The sequence below is a fragment of the Crassostrea angulata genome, chromosome 1 (genome assembly GCF_025612915.1).
Source record: "Crassostrea angulata isolate pt1a10 chromosome 1, ASM2561291v2, whole genome shotgun sequence".
NCBI classification, from domain to species: Eukaryota; Metazoa; Mollusca; class Bivalvia; order Ostreida; family Ostreidae; genus Magallana; species Magallana angulata.
This window is the reverse complement of record NC_069111.1, coordinates 45,115,085-45,140,982: the sequence shown is the minus strand read 5'-3', so window position 1 is coordinate 45,140,982 and position 25,898 is coordinate 45,115,085. Positions and strand designations below refer to the sequence as shown.

General features: G+C 32.4%; 1 protein-coding gene across 1 annotated transcript; it reads left to right on the top strand.

Moving 5' to 3' along the window:
* Positions 1-1,703: 1,703 nt before the first annotated feature.
* LOC128179276 (uncharacterized) lies at positions 1,704-20,227 on the top strand. The gene is made up of 15 exons (XM_052846664.1): positions 1,704-2,244; positions 4,903-5,080; positions 5,812-5,916; positions 9,975-10,000; positions 14,175-14,246; positions 16,102-16,319; positions 16,726-16,915; positions 17,039-17,170; positions 17,277-17,398; positions 17,489-17,662; positions 17,770-17,920; positions 18,110-18,261; positions 18,368-18,545; positions 18,636-18,855; positions 18,947-20,227. Exons 1-15 carry the CDS (start codon positions 2,154-2,156, stop codon positions 20,172-20,174), a joined length of 3,237 nt encoding a protein of 1,078 aa, XP_052702624.1. The 5' UTR covers positions 1,704-2,153; the 3' UTR covers positions 20,175-20,227.
* The last annotated feature ends 5,671 nt before the right edge of the window (positions 20,228-25,898 follow it).

Sequence of the window (25,898 nt, the reverse complement as noted above, 5' to 3'; positions counted from 1 at the left end):
GGGGTTTGCTTATTTATATTTAAATAGTTAATCGTACAATGGCTTAAAACTATATAAATATAAGAAATAAGGAATCATTCTTTGAATATTATGAGATGATAAATCCAGTTGGGGCGTGATCAAATCTATCATAAAACCCTTCGGGCTTTATCGGATTTGATCACGCCCCGACCGAAATTATCACCTCATAATACTCAAAGAATGACTCCTTATTCCTTATTTAATATGTACGTCATTTTCTGTATGAAGACATCATTTTCACGAACTTAAACGTCCCCTAATTGTAAAATCCAACATCTTAACAAAGTTTGAAGGTTGATCATGACGCAATATGACTGAACTGTAATTTTAAGATTCAGAGTATTGTTTATATTTAGAAAAGATTCCCTTGAACTATGTTATCAAACTTTGTCCTACACCAAGGACAAATGTATTCGGCTCAGTAACGTGGCGTTTGATTGTCCGGTTCTGTGCAACGTTTGTCCTTGTAGGTATTTCTTGTTGCGTACCAAAATAAATGTCTTCAACACCCCCCCCCCCCTCCCCCAACACACACTTCCCAAATAGTCTTTATAGCTTACGTTCATCTGAAATGCAAATGCATCTTTAAGTTCATTTCTAATTTATATTTACAGTACAGACAACGCGAATTATATATTGAACCCCCTCCCGCAATTTACCCCCCGCGGTAAAATAATCGCGTGTATAGCAATGTGGTACAAACTATACTTTCTTACCATACTAGATGCATCATCATCATCATCATCATCATCATCATCATCATCATCATCTTTTTTTCTAGACGCAGTGAAATCATACAAAGAGGGAAGTACAGTTCCAAAGTGCGCGAAAATTGGCGGATGTGCCAGTAACTCCAACGGATCTAATGGGAGCGGAAGTTCTAATACTGGAAGCGGATCAAATGGGAGCGGATCAAATGGATATGATGGCGCACGACTTGAATCGCATAATGTACTTATGTTCGTTACACTGTTGTTTACATTTTTCGTGGCATACAACTGAAAAACATTTATTATTACACTGTCAATATATGGCATTACTGTTTTTGATTCCTTTATACAGTTATATCTTTCATGCAATAAATAGTGATACCCGGACTTCTTCCTATCTTCATAAATTTTCCATGATCTAATTTCAACACAAGCATATTTTACTTGAAGACGTGTATAAGCAAACTAAATAATGACGATTAAAATTTGTGCAACTGATATGGAAACGGGGAAATGTATAGAAGGTAACCCTACCCCCGAAATAATTCACAAAAACGGGCCAAAGTAGATTGCAGATTTTTACATATAATTCATCGAGAAATGATTGTCCCAACATATTCATGTGAAACCCCAGGTACTGTAGTTAAATATTTCTTGAATTGTGTTCGTGCGATAACTGGATAATTATACCTGTAGTAATGATACATGTACGTACGTACGTGTGTGTGTGTGTGCGTGTGTGTGTCTATATATATATATATATATATAATTTTATAGACTGTGGATAATTACCCGTAGTATATGTGTACTATAATACATGTACATGTTATAGCAAGGCATGCAGCGGTCTCCTTATTTAAATTTTTATACAGACTCATCTATTCTACAACAGTTTTCTGCCCAAAATTCTTGTAAAATGAAATGGTACAAAGCTTGAAAAATCTTTTTGCCACTTCATACAATAACTTTTATGCATATTAAATGTGTGCACCACCCTTTTTCATTGATACGTCATTCAGTTTATATCAAAATTCATGCTTCAGACAAAATCAGTCTCCTGCTTCCCATTACAATTAAATTTTATTTTGGCGTACTGTGAATCTCGCGAAACAATGTGTAAATAAAATTCTTAAGTATAATAGTGTTTTAAAGCTTTTATATTTATATAATGTATAATTATGCATGTGGCTCAACGTTGGATATTGTTGCTTAGGTGAGCTATGTGACCTATGGGTATGTTTTAATTAGTGTAAATACGTGTTGCTGTTTTCAAAATTGGTACATTTTAATAAAAGTTTTATGAAGTGAAATTAAATCCACCAAATCTTCCCAATTCGAGGTAAACACATTTTAAAGATTAGTCATCATAAAAGTTTACCGTAGTGGCAACGTTAACCAGGAAGGCGTGTATGAGTGAAAATAATGGATGTAACGACAAAGGAGGAAATCGCGTATACAAAAGAAGATCAAAACGTGTGCAACACAGCTCCAAGTGTCGTTGATTGTGATAAAGGTAAACAACTGTCAGTTATGTTAGTTTAGATATAACATGTACTAACTGCAATCGTTTGAATGGCCAGCCATCCTTTATTGAGTTGTTATTGATGACGTAGATTTATACTGCATATGCATATGCTGTCTATACTTATAAATGATTGTATAATATTGACGTTGATTGCTCTATATTCTGTTTTGTTTATAACTGACTGATTTAGTCTGTATTATAATAATGGATGATAATAATTAAATACATAATTACAAGTACAGGTGAGAAAAGAAAAAAATATGGCGGCATGTTCCAGTCTAAAACCTATCAAAGTTGAGTCAGCATTTAAAAGTTTCACTAAATACAATTTTGACCCCATGAAAACTAAATGATTGAATTCAGAGTTGATATCTACAAATCAAAGTTTAACAGTCAAAAAGTTTAATTTGCATTAATTTTACAATAATTATATTTGTTTTCCCTTGGACTGAAATGTCACATTTTCATTGGTTTAAACATAGCACGTGATTGCCTCATATATCTCTATATTTGTTCTGTGAGAAATAATATTAGGCAATATGGCCGTCATTGGTCGACGCCTCGCTTATTCATTTCGACATTTCATATTATTTTATACATAAACTGCATGCCGTAAGTTCTTAAAGTATTTGGAGTAGTTGCCCTTTGAATTTTTTTTAAAATTAGAGTAGTTGCCCTTAGAATATTGACGTCACATTGTTTTGTCTGGAGCAGAACAAAATGGCAGCGTCGAAATTTGCTCAAATCTCTACAGAGGAAAGGGAGAAAACATTTAAAATTGAATAGCAACAAAACATTGTAAGTAAACATGGGTGAAGCAAAGATTTTGAAAGAGTATTTGAAAGGTGAAATTGAAAATTTTGAAGAGTTTAAATGATGATCGAGTTAAATTGGACGAGATGTTAGGCATCTTATACATGGCTTTGCTTAGATCATCGCTATTTGTGAATAAATATGTCGCTTGATAGTCCTCGAGAAAACAAAACACTTATTAGGTTAGTTACTGACTCACTACGGAAATATATTGGGTTGATCAATCTCATAGAAGGCTCGGCTTCGCCTCGCCATCTATGAGATTGATCAACCCAATATATTTCCGTAGTGAGTCAGTAACTAACCTAATAAGTAATAGTATTGAATTAAAGAGGTATATTGCACACTTAATATACGATTTGGCCTCAGATATACATGTAGCCTTTTGCAAGACATCAGACATTTTCAATATTATACAATATTTAGGTTTAAATGTATTCAAAGAAACGCAAATTACACAATCATCATGCTCTAAGAGTCTTAATTATCTTACACGACATCATTAGAATATTTAGGTTTTGTTAGGGATATGTAGGAAAGTAGTTAGTATACGATAAAAAATTGGATATTTGACTATTTGAACCACTCTAAACCAAAGACATTCGATTAAAATTATGTTATACAGGTATTGTAGTACACGTTTAGTTTGAATTAGGTTTGGTTTAACGTGGTCTTCGTACTGAAAATTAGACAAATATTTCAATTAGTGTCTTTTCTAAAACAATCATGTATATAGCCATATATATTGAAAATGCATCTTCTGAATTTGTTAGATGCGTGGCCTAGTGGTAACGTGGAGGTCTTTTTGATCTTGTGGTTGCTGGATCGAATTCACTAAGTAGTATTTTTTTTCACTTAAATTGAAACATAAACAGAATAGAGAGGTTATGTTACATAAATCTATTCTTCTGGGTTTTTTTTTAAAAAATTATCTTCTTTAATTCAGTCTGAGTATGAGCACACTCAATACATTAACACCATACATGTACTCTATTTATACTTAATAGATCCATTACATTTTGCTTGAACTTATCACGGTTCAGAATATCAACTACTATTATACACAGAGTTTTCCCGAATTTATGACAAATCAGTTGTTACAGACAGCATTATAAAATCAGTACAGTGTATCCAGGTTTTGAAAATCATATTGCGATTGCTAGGTACCTGAAGCTATTTTTAGTAACTGTTACTTTCCGTCCAAACACAGGTGTAGGCGAAATGATGGGAAAAGGCGCTATACCTCTTTCTGAATAGACTTATTGCCACGGATATACCTGCATATATTTGTAGTATACTAGAACTTCCATTTGAATATGACATTTCTACAAAGATATATCCATTGTCTTTATTGATGTGAAATGGAAAATCAATGTTTCTTTCAAACCATGCATGATATCTTTAAAAATGATTAATACCGTTATTGATGCATGCACAAAGTGCTATTTTCATACAGATACTGTTCAATATGACAGATGATGAACAGGAATACCATTCAATGAGAAATGGTTGATATAATTACTATTCAATGAAACATTCTTAACATAACCACTATTCAATACGACAAATGGTAACAAAAACACTTATGTTATTCAAAATGACATGGTTAACACAAACACTTTTCAATGAGATATGGTTTATTCAATCACAATTCAATAACAAATGGTTGTCAAAAACACTCTTCAGTTATGAAAAATGGTTAACATATACACTTTTCAATATGAAAAATGGTTAACACAAACAGTAGTCGATGAAAAATGGTTGATTGAATAAAAGTGGTTAACACATACACTGATCAAATAATTAATGTCTAGTCTTAATTCCTACTTGTAGATGTCCCTGTTATCATCGCAAAGGAGAGTAACGAAGCCGACCCCTTGATATTTGTTGATGATTATTACCACCCGGATGAGACAATATGCCCTCACTGTAAAAACTGTGTCCAGCCTGTAGTCAACTATAGAATGGGGTTCTTGCCATTTCTTGTGATGTGCTTCATGATAATGACGTGGTGAGTATTATATAGGCAATGACATAGTACACAGAAATTAAGAGTAACATTAATACGACACAGGATTAGCAAACAAGGAGAAAAATAACCTTATTTTATTATTTATATTCTAGATATTACACCAAAGTCATACAAGTAAAAAGAATGTTATGTTACAAATATTAGTGCGTTCATATATAAACTTAAGTCATATGTTTTTAATTCATATAACGCTTTGGTTTAAAAAAAAAAAGAGACACAACACGTATTGCATAATCCAACAATGAACTACCATTTAAACAATCAAGTATAGTATATAAATAGTGCCTGTTTGGGAGGGTAACAGTTGAAATTGACACCCCGAGAAAACCATTGTCAACCGACGCGAAGCGGAGGTTGACAATGGTTTTCGAGGGGTGTCAATTTCAACTGTTATCCTCCCAAACAGGCACTATTTATTTTGTTATACTGAATGTCTTTTTAAAAATTTTTAAGAAAATTTTACTGCTTTTATATAGGAATAACGTGAATTCTACAGCGAACCGTACGCGCATAATTTTCGCGCATGTAATATTTTTTAATATTACCCGTTGCCAAGTGCGTTGCTAACGCTGAGGGTAATAGTAAATATTATTAACTGCGTCTTAACCAATCAGATTTCAGTATTTAACATGAAAGTATAACAATATAAAATATGTATTAAGTTCAGTGACAAACGTGCTTAAATTATTAATGTAACCTCTTTTTATTAGCATCTTTGGCCTCCTGTCGTGGCTACCGCTGATAGACAAGAGACTTAAGACGGTCATACACTACTGTCCCTCCTGTAACCGCGAAATCTGGAGGCTCACCCGGATGTGATTCTCGTGTGGCCTTAACTTAGACTGACCTTACATGCAGACCGATGGCTGATCTTGATGCATGAGGAAAAAATGTGATACCCAGTATTTTTAAAGAATTAAATTCTAGTTTCTAGCTCAGGAAAAAATCCCTTATATGTAAATGTGCAGGGGAATTGGGGACATGTTATAAAATATTTCTCAGTAAAAGTATATCGTTTATATCTTTATTGGAGTGATATCGTTTATCGCTTTACTGGAATGATATCGTTTATCGCTTTAGTGTAGTGATGTGGAATAGCGAATTATGTGCACATAAATGCAACGATCATTTTTATTTGTATATTATTTTTACCAAGTAGTGTTTTTTCTATTTCAATCCTGAGATATTCTTTGTATTAAGTGTGTTTATATCAGTTTTCTACCTATAAATCCATTTTGTGTGTTTATTTGCAGTGTTAATGAACCCCACTGCATCTCGATGTTTAAAGGGGCATGGTCACGATTTTTGTCAATTTTTGTTTTCGATTTTAATGTTTACAATGCTTTATTGAGGTACTTTTAATAAGCAACTAAAATTTAAGAGTCATTTGTTGAGTTATAAGCGAGTTACAGAGCTTACAATTCTTTGCTATGTAAACAAAGCTTTTGTTTACATTTTGAATGTTGAAAAAATTCCAGTTTTAGACCTAAAATGAAAGTGTTAAAAGTTAGGAACAGTTTATATATGCTTAAAATGAATGAGAAGGTAGACAAATCAGCTTGAAAAAGATTTTTTTACGGTTATTTGAACCTAACAAAACAAAACAAAAACAAGGGCACAAGCCTTGTTTACAAGACAAAGAATTGTGAGCCCTATTTTGCTTATAACTCTACGACTGACTCTCAAATTTCATATGATCATTAGATATGCATTCCTAAGGCATAGTTAAAAATAAAAATATAAAAACAAAACTTGACTAAAATTGTGACAATGCCTCTTTATTCAAAATGCATAAAATTCCAATATTGCCTCATCACAGTGTAATTTTTTTGCATATTGGTGCAATTCAATTTTAATTCAATTGCAGACATGTGATAATTTTTCGATACAATATATCATTATTCAGTGTTCATAAAATAGTAATACATAAAACCCTCTAAAAAAAAATCAGGAATGAAAAAAATGTAGTTTCTTTTTTGTTTTTAATTACTTTTTTGTAGTTTTGGTAGTTTGTTTCCTATTAAGATCCAAAGTCTAAATTGATACCATACTATAGTATTATATCACCTTGTTGTATTTGCCAATCTACATTTGAAGTCATTGTTACCATATTTTATCTCATGAATTACAAGATTATAATACATACCGTGTCCGCCCCAAGGCTTATATAACTGCATTTTTACATTATTGTACTCAGTATTCTGAAGTAAATACAGATATACAATTGTATAATTATGTACATGTTAGTATGAAGACCTATATGTACATGTACATGTACGAGTTTATAGAAGTATATGATGAGTAATAATGCTATTTCATAGGAAAATGTTTTGAAAATAACACAAATTACATTATCCAATTTACTACTCCCTTTGTAAGAAAATTACATTCAATTATATATTGATTCTACTGTATAGATATATATACTGTTGAACTTCGATAACTCGAACACTGATACTGTAACATGTATCTCGAATACAATGGATATGCCAAAATGATTTGTAAGCTCCAACCACTTATTTTTAAAGTATTTTACCCTCGATTTCTCAAATACTCTGATATCTCGAAGTTTTCAAACAGTCCCATCTAGGCCTAGTTCGAGATAACGAAGTTTTATATAAGGCTCTATTTTGACTCATTTAAAACTTTACATCCCAATGTATTTTTTGCATCAAGTAGCATTTATAAAAATCCTCACAGATCTGAAGTACTAAACACGAACTGTTTTCAATTATATTTATCAATAAATATCAGTACTTTGTTAATAAAAGTAAATGAGGTAAATGAGTGAAAGTAACTAGAACATCTCATAAATCTTATAGCGCTAGCATAACAATATCAAAACAGGTATCTGTTGTATCTTGAAATAAAAACCGTACTTAACAAAATAGTAAATATTTTTGTTAGGTAAAGTAGTCCAAATGAGGAAAACAATTTCGATATATTTTATGTATTTTGAAACAGAACTCAATAGAGTTTTGTTTATTTGGAAAACAAACGATCTTTAAAAGTATCCATATTTAGTTGATAATATTCATGCAAGTAAGTGCAGTAGGAAAGAAACCACAAAAATTGTTATCATGAAATATGAAAACAATCATGGAGTTATATTCAGGAACAGATAAACCCTTAGTTATTTATGTTGTTTGTTTAAAATCTTGAAATACTCATAAATGACCTGAAGGTCGGGTTTCTTAATTAAATGTTGTGTTGCAGGTTAGTTTTATTTAAAAACCATTTATTCAATGCTTTTTATCATTTACTGAAAACATTGACAGTTGATGGGTTTTATGAATAGATTCTATTGTTGTAACGTAGAAATAAACTGCATATTTAGACATTGTAGTCGTTTAAATCACAAAGGTTCTGTCTTCCCACAAACGGTTAATTAACAGTAAAAATTTGGTGTCATGACTAGTTTTAGCCATAACACTAAATTTTATCTTTAAATAAATATTTGTGGAAAGACAGTACTTACATTTCTTTGATTTTTTTTAATCACAGGTTACATGATAATCGAAATGTTGTGAAGGTAAGGAGTGTAAGTTTCCAAGAAATATATCTTCATATATTTACATTTTCCAGTGTCTTTGCCTGTGATAACACTATGTATCGATTTTGTACTATAAAACCCATAACTACAAATTGGGGCGCCAGTGGGGTTTGCTTATTTATATTTATATTATATTATATTTATTTAAAACTATATAGATATAAGTAATAAGGAATAATTCTTTGAATATTATGAGATGATAATTCCAGTCGGGGCGTGATCAAATCTATCATAAAGCCCTTCGGGCTTTATTGGATTTGATCACGCCCCGACCGAAATTATCACCTCATAATACTCAAAGAATGACTCCTTATTCCTTATTTAATATGTACGTCATTTTCTGTATGAAGACATCATTTTCACGAACTTAAACGTCCTCTAATTGTAAAATCCAACATCTTAACAAAGTTTGAAGGTTGATCATGACGCAATATGACTGAACTGTAATTTTAAGATTCAGAGTATTGTTTATATTTAGAAAAGATTCCCTTGAATTATGTTATCAAACTTGATTTTAAAAATAGGGACTTTAATGAATATTTTATTAGTCTTGCGTATCATTTAAAATTTTATGATTTGGACTGTGTGCGTAGAATAATTTCAGCAACATGTAGCAGCATGTTTACAAATCCTAGCAAATCTATAGTACTGTACACAAATTGAGATATTTTCACTTTTTTAAATCAATACATATCATGACTCTGCTTCTTTTTAATACATTACTAAAAGGAAATGAAATTTAAGCATACACTTATCGATATACATACATGTATTTGTTTGTTTAAAATTATATGTGTTCATGATTGCTTTTAAAGAAATGAATGTTTATGGGCTTTTCTTATATCATACTTAATAGGTAATGAAAAAATTTTACAATTCAAACGCAGCTGAAAGTATCGAAGATATCATTCTTTTGGTTTAGAAAATAAATAATGTTACATGTGTAAAGAATTTATCTTTAGTTGAAAACCCTCACTAGGTTAGTGCAGTTGAAAAGGAACCACAAACAATGTTATCTCATAATATATCAAAACAATACTGGTTTTTTTCTTATATTTACAGAAAGTCTAAGGCTTACTTGGTTAAGTTGTTTAATAAATCCTTGGAACTGAATGTTAAGATTTCTTAAACGCTTGTTTGCAGGTTGATTTATTTTTAACACCAATCATAAAATGTCCCTTATATTTTACAGCTGAAAACATTGACAGATGATGGAACAAAATCTTTTGTTGAACGTAAAAACAATATGCATTGTTATAATACTTTACAACATTCTCAGTATGAAGGACTTTTTACATTAATTTCTTTATCTTCTTTTAGGTTACATGATTATCGAAGTGATACTAGTATTTTCCAGAAACATATTTTTGCAGCAAAACTACACATGTTGTTTTCTGTACTGAAACTCATTACATTACAAACTTTATATGATAAATTTTCTCTGATTATCAAAAAAACAAATTTTGAATCTTTACAGACTTAAAGGAAATCCCCCCAAAAGCTGACCATAATAATGGAAACTTTTAAGATTTAAGTTTTAAACTACATGTATTTCAAAACTTTAAACACGTCCAGTATCTGTTGGTTACTTGTACCGTCTCAATCAACATGACAAAAAAATAATAATACGGCAATCTAATTCCTCTAATCTAATCTCAACTAATCTAATCGCATCCGGAGACTTCGAATTCTTACACACACGATGGCACAAGGAGATCGAGTGGGACCACTACAAAGCGACTAATTCAACACCTACCGTGATGGTTAGGGCGAGTGCTGTTCCCACTCCTTACACGTGTCAACTCTTAGTTATATAGGCAAGTGAATCATAGTTATTTTTATAAATCATACAAGACTTCATTTTTTTAACACAAAAAATGATTGAAAGTACTCGGTCGATGACTCAACCATTGATATTATAATACAATTTGCATTCTATATATACAGCTTTAAAGAAATCTTGTAATGGGCACAAAACAACGAAATTAAAATATTCAAGTAGAGTTACATGCATGCGATGCTTTAAGTAAATTAGCGTTCATCAAAATTTTAAAAATAAGTATTTGTCAAATATCTTTTGAACTTTTTTTTGTATGCAAGGCATTCTCGGTATAATAAATGACGTACCGTTCATCGCAGCATAGAAACAGTCTGAGAACGTCTGCATTTTGTAAGAAAAAAATTGATGCTCATAAGTTAAGTTTATTCAGGTTGGTTTTGTGTTTGAAGAGTTTAAGGGGACATGGTCACGATTTTGCTCAAATTCTACATTTCTTTTTTATTATGTACAATGCTTTAAAATGATTTTCTAATGATCAATTGGAATATTTGAGAGTCAGTCGTAGGGTTATAAGCAAGCTACATGGTTCTTTATTCTTTTTCATGTAAACACGGCTCGTGCCCTGATTTTGTTTACATAGGTTCAATATACTAGTAAAATATGATAGGTGATGTGTCTATCTTCTTATTCATTTTAAGCATAGATAAACAGTACCTAACGTTTAACGCATTCATTTTAGGTCTAAAACTGGTATTTTCAATTCAACATTCCAAATGTAAACAAAAGCTTTCTATTTTAAGCTCTGTAACTCGCTTAAAACTCAATAAACGACACTCAAACTTTAGTTGCCTATTCAAAAAGCCTCACTGGATCGGAGCATTGTAAACACTAACATCAGAAAAATAATTTTGCCGAAATCGGGACCATGCCCTTTTCATGTAACACATTTTGTTAAAAAGTTTATTGTATACACAAGCACTGTATTTGAGCTAACTCACGAATCCATAAAAGATAAATTTTTAAGTTAATAAAATCCATTTATTTCTTATGATAATTTCTGTATTTTAATGTATTGGATTATCAAATATATTATTTAGTTTTTATAAAACACTTAAGCTTAAGGTAAGGTTTATTTATTGTTTCGTAAAAGTCAGGATTGATAAATAATGACTTGATGTACTTGATATTTAAATTACAGAAGCCAAATGCCGCAACACAAAAATAAATGACAGTTTCATTTGGCTAATCAGTCCGACATCGTTGAAAAACATTTCCGAGGACATTTCTGACAGTCGATCAGAAAATATTCGTTCATTTACTTCAATTTTCGTTTTCTAAATTTGAACAATTTATGCAATTTATGGCGGGAATTAATGCAGGTTAAACTTAAGATTTTAACAAACCTCGTTATTGTGCCACTTCACGAACGGGTCAAGATAGATAAACCTCAATGTTTCCTAAGGTGTCAAACAAATTCAACAGGTGAAGAAGAGGTTAATAGTAGGAAACATTCAGCATATTTTTTGATTGTTAGCTAATTTTACAAGTTTCGATTCAAAAGGGACTGATTATTATATCTAAAGAAAATATTTCAAGTATGAAAATGAAAACAAATTCATATGACAACAGACAATTAGCTTTAAATTAGGAACATTTATTTTAGAAATGGACATACGATAAAACCGCGAAAATAAAACTCTGAGGTCAACATTTTCTTTTATTATAGAAATGAGTGAACACAACGAACAATTAAACTTAAAAATTCTTGAGTTGGACATAAAATGAATGTCGCAAAAAATTATGAACTTATGATAGAGCTTTTAGATAAAAAATATGTCAAATGAATACATGTACGTATCACAACAATACACTATGTAAATGAAAGTAATGATTATCATGTATTGCTCCCCATCAATGGTTTTTCTACATTGTACATACATAAAATACTCTTATATATTTATTTTGTAAAGTGTTTAAGCAATCTTATTAATTCGTGGCGGTTTTACAAGTCAAATTTTAATTAGAATGAGTTTATATTTGTCTATATGTTGTCTATTGTATTTGTAGAGATTTTTAATGATAATAAAATGTTTTGCAATTCACGTTTTATTGAAAGCTTTTTTAAAATTTACTATGGACAGTTCTTTTATCAACGTTTATGTTTTTTATTGATTAATTATACCTTACATACATGTACAATCCTTTCTTATTTCCTCTTTTTATGACATATTTATTTCCTTGGTCTACACATGTATCTTAAATATACTTGTATACATTGTACGTTGATGTACATAGGCTTAAAGGGTCATGGTCACGATTTTGGTCAAATTTTATTTTTTTGTTTTTATTATTTACAATGCTGAAGGAATGCATTTCCAATGACCAAATGAATTTTGAGAGTCAATCGTAGAGTTAGGAGCAAGATATAGGGTTCACAACTCTTTTTAATGCAAACAATCTTTTTCAAACTAAATTGTTTATCTTCTTATTCATTATAAGCATAAAAAACAGTTTCTAACGTTTAACACATTATTTTTGGTCTAAAACTGTAATTTTCACTTCAACTTTCAAAATGTAAATAAAGGCTTTGTTTACATAGCAAAGAATTGAAAGCACTGTAACTTGCTTATAACTCAACAAATGACACTAAAATTTCGGTTGCATATTAAAAATGCCTTACTGAAGCATTGTAAACAGTAAAATCGGAGAAATAATTTTTGACCAAAATCGTGATCATGCCTCTTTAAAGTGAAATTGAATTAGCAGTTTTAAATCACAATACAAATGGTCAAATTCCAAATTTTAAAAGTTTTTATTTTATATGGATTATTATTTAGTTAATTTTTCTGGGTTGTTTTTCTTCAAGAAATATGTCATACATTATGTTATTTTTTTTTAATTCAAATTAAAAGTACTTATTTTTTCATTCAAATTAAAAGTGCTCTAAAAATTAATTGTTTAATGACAACACAGATATTAACCCTGTTTCAATCTGCACAATTGTGATTGAGACATGCTTAATGCTAAACATTCTATTTCTAGATTGCTATGCAAATAATATTCTTCAAAAAGTTGAAATAGTTCATAATAATTTTTTGATCTTTGACTCAGTAGTAAAATGACTCAGTGATTTAGATTTACACATCGACAATTATTCTTTATATTTTTGAAGCCATTTCTTATCATGCTTGTACTTTCTGATATTACATTAACGTATTCTAAAGATTATACAAACGTAATGCTATATGGTACTGACCAACCAAACAATAATTTTGATTATTTGTTTCTTGATTTTCTGAGAGTAAATACGTCATCCACTGGGATGTTTTAGGTCGAACATCCGCTAGTTTGTGGTTGTCGTAAATCATTCATTTTTTCTATTAGCATGCATTAGAATTCAATGAGTGAAATGAAACATAAGGTGACTATTGAAAAGAACAAACCAGCAACTAGGTATGCAAATCATTCTCGAAGGCATGACTATTGCAGTCAATCATTCAAGCCCAAACCATTGATGTTTCTGATGAGTTTATATATATATAAATATTCGGCGGTCTACCTTCATATATAACTGTGGTAGTTTAAAAGTTAATTTCATTAAGAGCTTTCACCATAAAGAAGAGAGGGCATTAAAGAAGGCTCAGTTCACAGGGGTCTGCCAAATTACCTAAAAAGTCTGAAGAAAAAGAAATTTCGAAGAAATATGTCCTTTCCAAGAATCTGTTTGTTTATTCTGTCAGTCGTTTCCGGTGTAATAGATGCACAGCTGGATTGCAGCATAGTTTTGCATGGGACATACGATTACATAGTTGGTAAGTTCTTTGATATATAGGAGGCATTCTAACTCTTAACAAGAATGTCTTATAAAAGATGTATTCAGTTATATGAACAGAGGATATACAGTATCTTTAACGCATTCATATTTATCTCACAATATTACTTCAAGTTGTAAGACTTTCAAAAAAGATAATTACAATAGAGCATCAATAATTATTTTATAATTATTTTAATGAAATATTATCAAATAAAATCAAGCCTTAATATATTAGTTTGCAACTTATATAAATGTTCTTAAACGCATGTACATGTAGCATAAATACGTAACCTTAGTGTTTCTTTAATTACGAAATTGACGCAAATTAAATACGTGCAAAAAAGGGTATACTTTCTATAGGGCGAACCCTGAAGACTTTAGTTTGATGTATTGCAGAACAAAAAACAGAAAAGCAATTGAGTAGGTGGGGATGAAAGAAGTAATTATCAAAGCCCTTACTACTGATGCAATATGCATTTATATGAAGGAAATAGATGAACAGAAAGCTTTCTGTTCATATTGTTCCGTCTGATTTATGAGTTGCATTTCCGTATCTTGAAATAAATGGGTTATTTTTTTATCCATATCTCAAATAAATCAATCAGAAACGAAATACATGTAATGCCAAGAAAATGTTACGATTAATAAGAATTATTTTAATTGTCTTTTTTAATGGTTGAAGATAATGGTTAAAAAAATATCACCATTCAGACATATGAAAATTATCTACGAAAATAAAAATTATAAAGAAATAGACTTAGATATTGATGGTGGTGATGAGGATGGAATTTTATAAGCTAATTCTGGATGACATAATGCGTTAATATATTAGACACACGGTTTAACCGATACCTTTCATATTTCAATTAACTGTATCAATTAGAATTAATATGTAGACGAGTACAGATCCTGATTGGTGATCGATCAAACCCCCTGACAATCACTTCTAAAACAATAGGCAGCTAATCATGATTTTTAGAAGTCAAACCAGTGTATATGAATCTACATATGGCATTCATCTACACTTTTTACAAAAAGCCAGCTTTTTAATGGGGTCCTGTCACAATACCTCACTGTTTAATTAATTGATATTATCATCAAAGATGACACCTTGGGTCATTGAAGTTACATCGTTGACAACAATGCTTCATTTGAAATCCATAATTAGCTTTTCAAAGACATTGTAAACAAATTCATTATTTTAATCTGAAACCAGAGATGGCACAAAATTTCTCGTTAAGCCATTAGGAACACGTGTGGATTTAAAGCAATTACAACAGTGTTCATCTTTACATGTAAAGGGGCAAAATGACGTTTAGATTTTTTTTTAATAATAGCTGTATGAAAAATTAACAATGGTGACATTCACTTTGATGAAAACTATAAACTTAAGTTAAACATTTGTATCCTGCTTTGCATAAATTAAAGCATAATTTTTTTCTAAATAGAGGTCATTTTAAGCTTTGAATGAATCACTTTTTTTGTATGTATTCAACACAATAAACCCCACAAAACCAAACGTATTATGGTTTGCGTTTGAAATATCAGTCATATGAGCTTCGAATTTACCAGGTGTTCAATAATACCTAGAATCTGCATATTTTCCAAGGAAAAAAAACAAACGTGCATGAAATATGCTATTTGGTAAATGTTCTTAAACAGTCGCAAGCATATCGTTACTTTTAAATTTGTACGAAGAAAAATTCAGAACATACGTTTCGTAATAAAGTTTCATTTGGCCACATCAGTTTTTTTTTTCAAAAACATCAAAAATCTTTTTTATCCATATGTTTACATACTTCAGAACCAGGCCCATATATTTCCAATAAAAGACATGTTCTGTTTTCTTGTAGTGGGCGGAGGTACGTCTGGATCAGTTATTGCATCAAGGCTATCCGAGGATCCAGACATCCGGGTCTTGTTATTAGAGGCGGGAAAAGCAGACGATGATATTTTTGAAAGTCACGTGATAGACACGCCTGGTCTAGCATACAGTCTGGTGGGTAGTAGCGTGGACTGGAAGTATGAAACTGAACCTCAACAGTTCTGCTGCGGCGGCCTCAAAGAACAGGTACTTATAGCCACAGAAATCTCAAGAATTTGACTACATATGCATACCAAGACACCAATCTAATTAAAATTAGACCTTTCATCTCGCTCTCTGTTATATATGGATACCGCTCCTTTCACGAGCGGTATCCATATATAACAGAGAGCGAGATGAAAGGTCTAATTTTAATTAGATTGACCAAGACACATGCACTGACACGTGCTGTTTATGCATTATTACTTATCAATATGTTTCTCTGAAAAAAAAATCTGCAAATGTTTGAGTTTTGCAGTTAGTATGCATAAAAGCTTCGACGAATTTTGGCGGCTACATAATTCTTTAAACGTTTTCAAAAATAATTAATAATAACACATAATGATTTTCTTCACCACTCATACATATACATTGTTTATGTCTTAATCAACAGAAAGTTCGACTTTCACGAGGAATGGTACTTGGAGGTACCTCGGCCATTGATTCAATGGAACACATCAGAGGAAGCCAGCACGTTTTTAACGAATGGGAACAATCCGGTGCTACGGGCTGGAATTTTACCAACGTGAAAGATTTTTTCAAGATGGCAGAAGATGTCAACATCAAACGGGTCCCACTGACAAGTACGTGGTTTAAGAGAGCGGCCTTTTTTTAATGCAGTCCACTCAGAGAATATTTAGTGTTTGATCGAAAGGTTAATTTATTTATTATACATGTGGTATACATGTTTGAATGATTAATTGCAGATCACCGTGGACAATGCGGCCCTCTACATATCACGGAACAGACGGACGATTCACTCAGATACTCTATGTTTAAAGCTGGAACTACTGAAATGGGCTGGCCAGTGATAGAATGTAACATAGGCGAGAACATTGGTAAAAACCTTTCATTGTTTACAATGGCCTCAGTTATGGTTAACATTACCATGATAGGTGAAATAGATAGTCCATGTATTACTTTAATACGTCATTCCATGTTTAGGTCTCTGTCGAAGCCAACTCACTATAAAGCAGGGAAATCGAATTAGCTCAGCTAAAGCATACCTAAATCCTGTCAAACGAAGAGTAAATCTAGACATCCAAACCGAGGCAAAAGTGGTGAAGGTTGGTAGTTTTTATCAGGTACTTCTAATTGTATTTCCTTTATATCAAACCTCTTTGAACGTCCTTTCATAAAAAATCTCTCTTTTGCAGATAAATATCAATGAGTACAATCTGAAAGCAACCGGAGTCAATTTTTTCTACCGAGGAAAGAACTATACCATCAATGTGCGCCATGACGTCATACTTGCAGCAGGTCCCATCGAAACACCAAAACTTCTTATGCTCTCTGGCATTGGCAAGCCCGAACACTTAGCAGCTTTAAATGTAATTTCTTGAACAGAAATGATACAAGCACATATTTCATTAACAGTTACAATTCACATATCAAAATAAATCTCTTCATGAAATAAAATATGTCTTTATTTTTATAGATAACAGTTCTAGAAGACTTACCGGTGGGTAACAATTTACAAGACGGCTTCTCTGTACCATTACGAATGTACGTTAATGTACCAACCTACCGGCCGGACAAACCCATGGAGAACGTACAACGCTGGAGAGATTACATCTACCTTAGACGAGGTGCGTATAACTTTAACTTGTAGGATTAATAGAATTTTCCCGGTGGCCGAAGGCAAAGTATTGAATATAAGTTACCCCGAGAGCCAATAGTATGACTTTAAAGCATCATACTGATTCCCGATCCACACATTCCATTTACCTTTGTTGCAGTATATTTTTTTGGCATTAAGCTATTTTTTTTCTTAACAGGCGAGCTTGCCGATGGACTTACCGATGCCCATTTCTTTCTACGAACGCTGCCGAGTAAACCGTCTAAGTATGCAGACATAGCAATAACCGTCATCAACATGTTACCAGATAACGACCACTCGCTCCTGATGAAGATGAATGTTGAAAAACAGGTACGCAGTAGCGATTTACACCGAAAGTTCATTCATGTCTCAGCTATGTCTGCAAAGACGTTTTCCCGTATTTCTGTTTTAAAATGTCTGTTACGTCTTTTGCTAGGTGCGTGACACTTGGTACAAACAAGGACGAGGCAAAAACGGCGTTTTGCTGGAGATTACGTTGATGCATGCTGAAAGCCGGGGTACTGTCCGATTAAGAAGTGCCGACCCAAACGATCCACCGATTATTGACCCAAACTACTTGAAGGAATCTGTAGATGTTGAAGATTTACGTAAAGGTAACATTATTTGACTTGGAAATGAGTTTCAAAGTCTTTAATCATATGAAAGATTCATAGACTAATGCAGACAATTTAATTTCTTTTCAGGTGTTGAATTCGTTCAAAGACTTGCAAAGACTGTTGCCTTTCAATCTGTCAGTGCGGAATTGGAGCAAGATCTAAAAGAATGCGAAATTCACCCAACCAATTCCCAAGACTATTGGAGATGCTATATCCGATATTTAGGATACAGCTCAAACCAGATAGTTGGAACTGCTAAAATGGGAAGACTAGATGATAACACAACTGTAGTTGATAGTTCTTTAAGGTTAGTTTCACAAATACTAAGCATTATGATATAATTAAGGATCATGATATTTTATTACAGACGTCTAAAATTGTGATATAACGTTTTGCAGGGTTAAAGGAATCAAAGGATTAAGAGTTGCTGATGCATCAATAATGCCCCAAAGTACAGGATTAACTCGCGCATCGGTTATCATGATTGGCGAAAAAGCGGCGGATATAATCAAGAAAGATTTGGAAGAACACAGAGCTAATCGTAACAACCCCCAAACCTTCATAAATGCAGTCAAAACTGCAGAGCCCAAAAATCTGGATCCTTTAACGTCCAGCGTATATGACACAAATTCATCAGTTGTTAAACTTGAAAACACGGAACCGATTGATCCCGTGACTGCACCGCTAAATTCAGCATCAGAAACAGATCTCTTGAGTATCTTTGAACAACTGATAATGGATCCTGTTGCGGACCCACTGCCACCTGTTGCACCGGAAGCTGGTAGCTTGGCTGGACCCGTGGATTTGGCCACAGGAACTGGTATTCTGGACAGATCGGGTAGACTAACAGAGGATGCCTTACTAAAACTTGTTGGCGCAGCCTCAGGGCCCAAAGAATTGACCATTGAAAATCCAGCTAAAAGCCAACTTACTAAACCTCTTGATATCGCCAAAGCTGCAAGAAACACGGTTAAGCACACACAGGAAAAACCAACAATGGGCATTGCCAATGCAGACGTTTTCTCTGAAATCCAGAATCTTTCATTAAATCAGCAGGGCATAAAACTTGATGCAACGCAACGACCACCTTCAAGTAATTCAAATTCATTAAAAGTTGAAAGAAGTCGTGTAACTTTAGGATCAACTGCCAGATCTCGTGCAGAAAATACAGGTGCAACTCGACAGCAATCCATCAAAAACGTAATGAATCCTATGAAAAATGAAATATCCGCCCTAAAACGTCACCAAGTAATTGATATGCATTCGCTACTACATGACCGGACTGTATCAAACCCAACGAACAAAGTTGTTGATATGCACTCTCTTTTAAATCGCCAACCACCCTCCTTAGAACCAAAGAACTCGATCTTACCTGAATCTCTAGGGTTAGAAAGAAATGCAAACCAAAACATGGGTAAAGTAGGAGCCTTGCGCCGTTTGTCTGATTCTTTGCAGAGAAGCCGTGTGTCCTCTATTGGTATAGAGTCATCTTTCGACCAACATAGAGATGCGTTCCCGAGCACGGAGCCTGATGTTTTGAATTTTGCTGGAAATGCTGGTTCATTGTCATCTAACAACTTAGGAAATAGAAATTTAAACCTCAGAAGAAATCCGAAGTTTTCATAACAGTTTCATGTCATTCTGAAACGTGCTAGTATACATAAACAAGCAAACTGTATATATATGGTTTGACAATTTGCTTTATTGGAATGGTTTTACCGGAGATAGACATTGTCTTCTGATCCACCTCAGAGATTCTGTATACACTCCCGGCCATCTGCAAAAACGTCAGACACCCATGATACGTTGTCATATTTAATGAATGCCATTAATTTATCATGAGCTAGACAGTTTAGGCACAAAGAAAAACTTAATTCAATTGTGCAAATTAGCAATTAAAAACTAGTAGATGTGGTTTATATGGAACATCGCCCTGGCTTACCTATGTGCTGGTTTTTGAAATCATTTTCATTCTTGGCAATTAGCTGGCACAATTTACAACAGTGCTTTTTATAGTGTTTGCAGAACGTTTGTGGGTCATTCGTGTACAGGCATCGTTGTATGAGCCGACAGAACGCAATATCATGCTGTTCCCTTTCATCACAACCATCGACATTGAACGGAACTGCAGAAAGTACTACAAATATAGAAATGATCTTGATAGGAGTCAAGAAAATCAGATAATAAAGCCACTAAAGTTGTTGACACATGAATAACTATATCCTGAAAAAACCATATACTTTTTTCATTCCCAAATTGCTTTTTTTTTGTCGAAAGCAGAACTACTTATTTATGTACACTGGTCGGTACAGCGAGTTACAACCAGTTACCTCTAAAGAATGTAACGTGTACACTCACGAAGGTTATAATGTGAAAACTATTTGATTTACATTACATGTACCACTATATTTGTGTTTAATCATATATCTCCTATTTATTTCCCATTTAATTTGTATTGATAGATGGATGAAAGTTTACATATAAATGAATGGTTTGCGATGTTTATTTTCAAATGCATTTTTGTACACATCTGTCGTTTAGTTTAACTGATGAATTAATTTTGATTTTGTTATACAGTACTGTAGTCCGCATAAGGCTTTACAAATTAAGCTATATCATTACAAAGTACCAAAACGGTCAGCGATTTTTATTATGTCATATTTAAAAAAGATGTGCATATGAATCAAATTAGAAACCATAATAACACTGTATTTGTGTACTTATAAATAAAGTTAAAAAAAGATGTTTTCTGTACAGCAATCTTATAAATGCATATTTTTAATTTCAATTTTTTATCGGATAATAATTTTATTGTTAAATACAAAGATAGATTTTATTACAGCTTGTATAATTATATAAGATTTATAATAAATATGATTTGTTAAATATTATATTCACCTCGTTTTTTTTCATATATGAACAGAGAGAGAGAGAGAGAGAGAGAGAGAGAGAGAGAATCTCACCTGCGATTGTCATACACATAATACATATCCCCATGTTTGTAAGAGAAGCCATTTTACACAGTGATGCGTAGACATGCAAGTGACTCAAATAATCGATTTTATTTTATTTCCTCACATCCTATTCATCTCTGATGTTAAAGCTGTCAAGATAATTCTGTGAAATTCATCATCTTATTCTGATGTTATTTTTCTCTTTGGACTGATTAATAAATGATACTGCGACAAGATTTTAAATTATAAGTCAAAGAAATTGTAAATTCTGGACTGTCCTACTGTGTTGACTTTTAATTAGTCCGAAATATCTGACGTTGTCCAGGCTTTTTAACGATCTTGATATTTTACTTGCCTTGAAAACGACACTATAAACAAAAAAAGATGACCAAAATGAATTTTAATAATCTTTAGAAAGACACGCATATGTACAACTGTACACTCAAATGTGTTAAGACTCATGCGAATGTTAAAACGTCCGTTCCTTCTCCCCCGGACGTTTTCCTGGCCAGTTGAATATTAATTTGTTAAAAAACCCAGGTAAACGTAAATTATTTCGTACTAACTTTTAATGTGTTAAGTGAGCTTAAATTTAGCAAAGATTCATTTGTCGAACCGCCTATAATAGAGACATATGTTCATCTAAATAGAAGTAATGAATGAATTGATATTGATTTGTCGATGGAAAAAGGTAAATTTTGATTTATATCTGTCAAAAAGACATTTTCAGTATTTCAGTTAGTTAGAAAGATAGTTTTACATTAATGTTACTGTTTTAACAATTAGTGAAAACTAATTTTTATTCCTTGGCTTCTCTGAACTGCTAAACTGGAAAGGATCGTCCAGGGTTAGAAAAATGCACTTATTCGGGTTTTCCTTAGCAAAAATGCGGTTATTGAAATGGTGAAAATGGCGGGCGGTATAGGAAGGTTTTTGCTTTGCAGATAAGTTGTACATATATCGGAGATGTGCATAATACATGCACTTTAATATCTGATATAACACGAAATAACATGAGAAAAATATCAGCTGTTGAGCTTAGCCATTTTTAACAAAATGTTGCTTAAAGGCTACCTATAGTTTTTTAGATAGGCATTTTTTTTGTTTTGCAGTTCAATTGTGTGTGTGTGTGTGTCTACCTGAATTGTGAAATTCATTACCCCTGGGACAGGGATTTAGGCCCTAGGGCGAGGTCAATATAGCTATATGGTGAAAATGTATTAAATCTTAGAAAATCTTCTTTACTCCCACAAATGTGAGAAAAAAGCTGAATGCATGGTTATGATGTCCGCGAACTCCTCTACCTAAATTGTGAAATTCATGGCCCCTGGGTCAGGGGTTCAGGCTGTAAGGGAGGGATATGGCCATATAGTGTTAATGCATATAATCTTTAAAAATCTTCTCTACTCTCATACATCTGTAAGAAAAACTGACTTCATAATTATGTTAACCAGGAAGTCCTCCATTAAAATTGTAAATTTTATGGTCCCTAGAATATGGGTGTATACTCTAGGGCGGGGCCAAAATGGATGTATAGTGTTAATGCATATAATGTTCAAAATTTAAAAATTATCATCTCTACTCCCACCGGCCGTACAGAAAATTGAATTCATAATTTTGTAGACCAGAAAGGCCTCTACCAAAATTTTAAATTTCATAATTTCATGTCTCCCAAGGTAGGGGTTCTGACACTAACGGGGGGGGGGGGGGGGACAAAACACTCTTGTGGGATTCTTAGAATTCATTTAGTGTTATTGTATAGAGAATGTTTAAAAAAGGTCTACTGGCACAGAATAAAAACTGACTGCATATTTTGATAAACATTAAGCTGACGTCTTTAATAATATGGCTGGGAGGGAGGGTATATTTGTGTTATTATTTTGTTCTGCTCAGGAATTTCAATGAAAGTAATGAGATTATTCACATATATGTGTATTTAGAAAAGAGAAAGAATGAAGCTGTGTATAAGTTAAGATATTGTGAAAGCTAATTGAGTTATCTTTCCTTGCTTCTTCATAATGGAGTTGTTAATCATTAAATATCATGTAATTAAGAAGTTATATGATCAAAAAACTATGCAAGTATTTTATTTATTGAAACAAAAACAGTTTTTGAAGTCTTTAAATAAACAAATAGACTCATTAATTGGAAAGTAATAATTGACTTTAACCAAAATCACTGATAAACAGTACGTGTAAAATGATTTTGGTATAATTACCAAGAAGTATTTTTAAACTGATACATATAGAAATTTCAGTTGTTGGTCCAGAAGCGACGAAACATTTATTGTGCAACAATTTTTTTAAAGCTGTTCTCTTTTATGTTTTTTGTTTAAATGCCCACTGGGGGAGTTTCTATCTGCCTCTGGGGATGGGGGATGGGAGGTTGTTTTAAATAAAATATGTCTACTAGCCACCTTGTTTTAGTTTATCTATGAAAACATATACACATAAAACCTATCTTGAAAGTTAACAAATATGGAAAATTTATTTTCGACTATTTTATTTTACCTTTTTAATATCAGGTCATGCACTCTATTATGATCTTTATAATTTAATTCTGGTTGTAAAACGCTTTCTGATTTGTTGAAAAATTTATTTTATATCGTATAAAGAATGTTGCCTACGTCATAGTGAGACTAACGCCATAAATGTAGCAATCCGCCTGACGTTACGTTTGAATTTTGTACAATTTGATGTCATTTTATAGATCAAATGACTGTTTTTATCAATAATTGATAGCCAAAAATTAAATTATAAGGAATGAATTTAATATTTATTACTTTTATACGATATAAAATGGTTTGGAACAGTTTACGCTTATAAAACTGATAAAAATTGAATTCATTCCTTAAAAAAGTTTTTCGCTAAATTATAGGTCTCATAGTCCTTTTTGAAAGATTTCAGGCAGGAAGGTGGTCGTCATTACAATATATTATAATTTGTTTTCTCCAGAATGAAACTTAATCAAATGCATACATGTATATACGAAACTGCTCGACAAGTTTGTGCATGGGCTATATATGGTACACAGGTGACCGTTAAGGCCTATTGGCCTCTTGTTTTGATCGACAACTGGATTAAGGATACTGCTCAGACGAAAGAAAACCCGGATTGTTTTCACACTGACAGCTTTTATTGTTTCATCTTCACATAAAAATGATAATCTATCTCAGGGCTCATCTAATGAATATCACTCTGATGTTAGATTCTGGACCTGTAAAATGACGGGTGTTTTTATGCTACCTTACAAATATCTAAACGTGACCCCCTTACCGTAATTCTTCTTCAATTATACTAAGCTAAGTAGTTTTATACCTGATGTTTACAGCGTTTAGAATTTTTATCCTAAAACTAATTTTTTTTATAGATATAAACCCCTTATATTTCCTTGAGACTCTTCGGACATGTTTGTCAAGCGGTGCGTTGGATACGATTGCTCTCATATATAACCGACATGATTCTCCATGTAACGTGTGTTATGGTAAAACTTCCTCTCGGTCAGTTGTAAAAGACGTCACTGTAAGAAAATCAGGACGGGTGGGGGGGGGATGTTTCCTGGCAACAGACTTTTCCAATTCGAGGAAAGTTGCTATAAATTATTCACGTGTACCACAGGCACCTGACGTTATGAATTTAGGTAGAAGGTTTTGTAGGTAGAAGGTTTTGTAGGTAGAAGGTATTTATTTTCATTATTAGAAAAAATTATTAAGTCAAGTACTAGTGCCTATGACATATACATCCAGGAAATCGCTGCAGCACGTAGACACATTTGAAATTGTAGAAGGTGATAAAATGTCTTGCATGTGAAAGTGTGCATGAAAGAAATACACGTAAATAAGTTATATGCAATACCTGGTATAATGTCGTGAAAATCGTTTGAAATGAAGTTAATTTTACGTTTTAGATCTGGCTCTTTGCACAACGCACATTCTCTTGCTAGCAATCAACAATCTGCTTGCTGTAACAGTTGCACTATTTATACGTTTCTATAACCCTCCATACGTTTCTATAATTTCTGCGACATACATGTACATGAAGTGAATACATGATTCACCATGGTGTTGATTAGATCGCATCTGTTGCAAAATGCCGTGAGATGGAATGAATTAAATAACTTAATATATTGTATGATGTTATATTACTAATATATTTTTGATATGTATGTGTTTACAATCTCTGGAAAGAGGAAATAAAGAATGAATGAATGAATAAAAATCAAAGCATGCAATTGTTAATGCTTAATTTCGCATACAGTAAAACTACATGAGTTTTCAAATCATAAATTAGTTGGCAACTGTTAACTATTTTTTCTCGAAGAATTAATTGTTCCTTAGGTAAAAATGGAAGTATACAACGGAGACATTACACGAAATAAAAAATTCATAACTGTGTCA

Excerpts from the sequence above, each read along its gene's own strand:
- LOC128179276 (XM_052846664.1), top strand. The coding sequence starts at position 2,154 with ATGGATGTAACGACAAAGGAGGAAATCGCGTATACAAAAGAAGATCAA. Across the intron at positions 5,917-9,974 it reads ATCTGGAGGCTCACCCGGAT|GTTACATGATTATCGAAGTG; the intron begins GTGATTCTCGTG and ends ATCTTCTTTTAG. Across the intron at positions 18,856-18,946 it reads GTAGTTGATAGTTCTTTAAG|GGTTAAAGGAATCAAAGGAT; the intron begins GTTAGTTTCACA and ends AACGTTTTGCAG.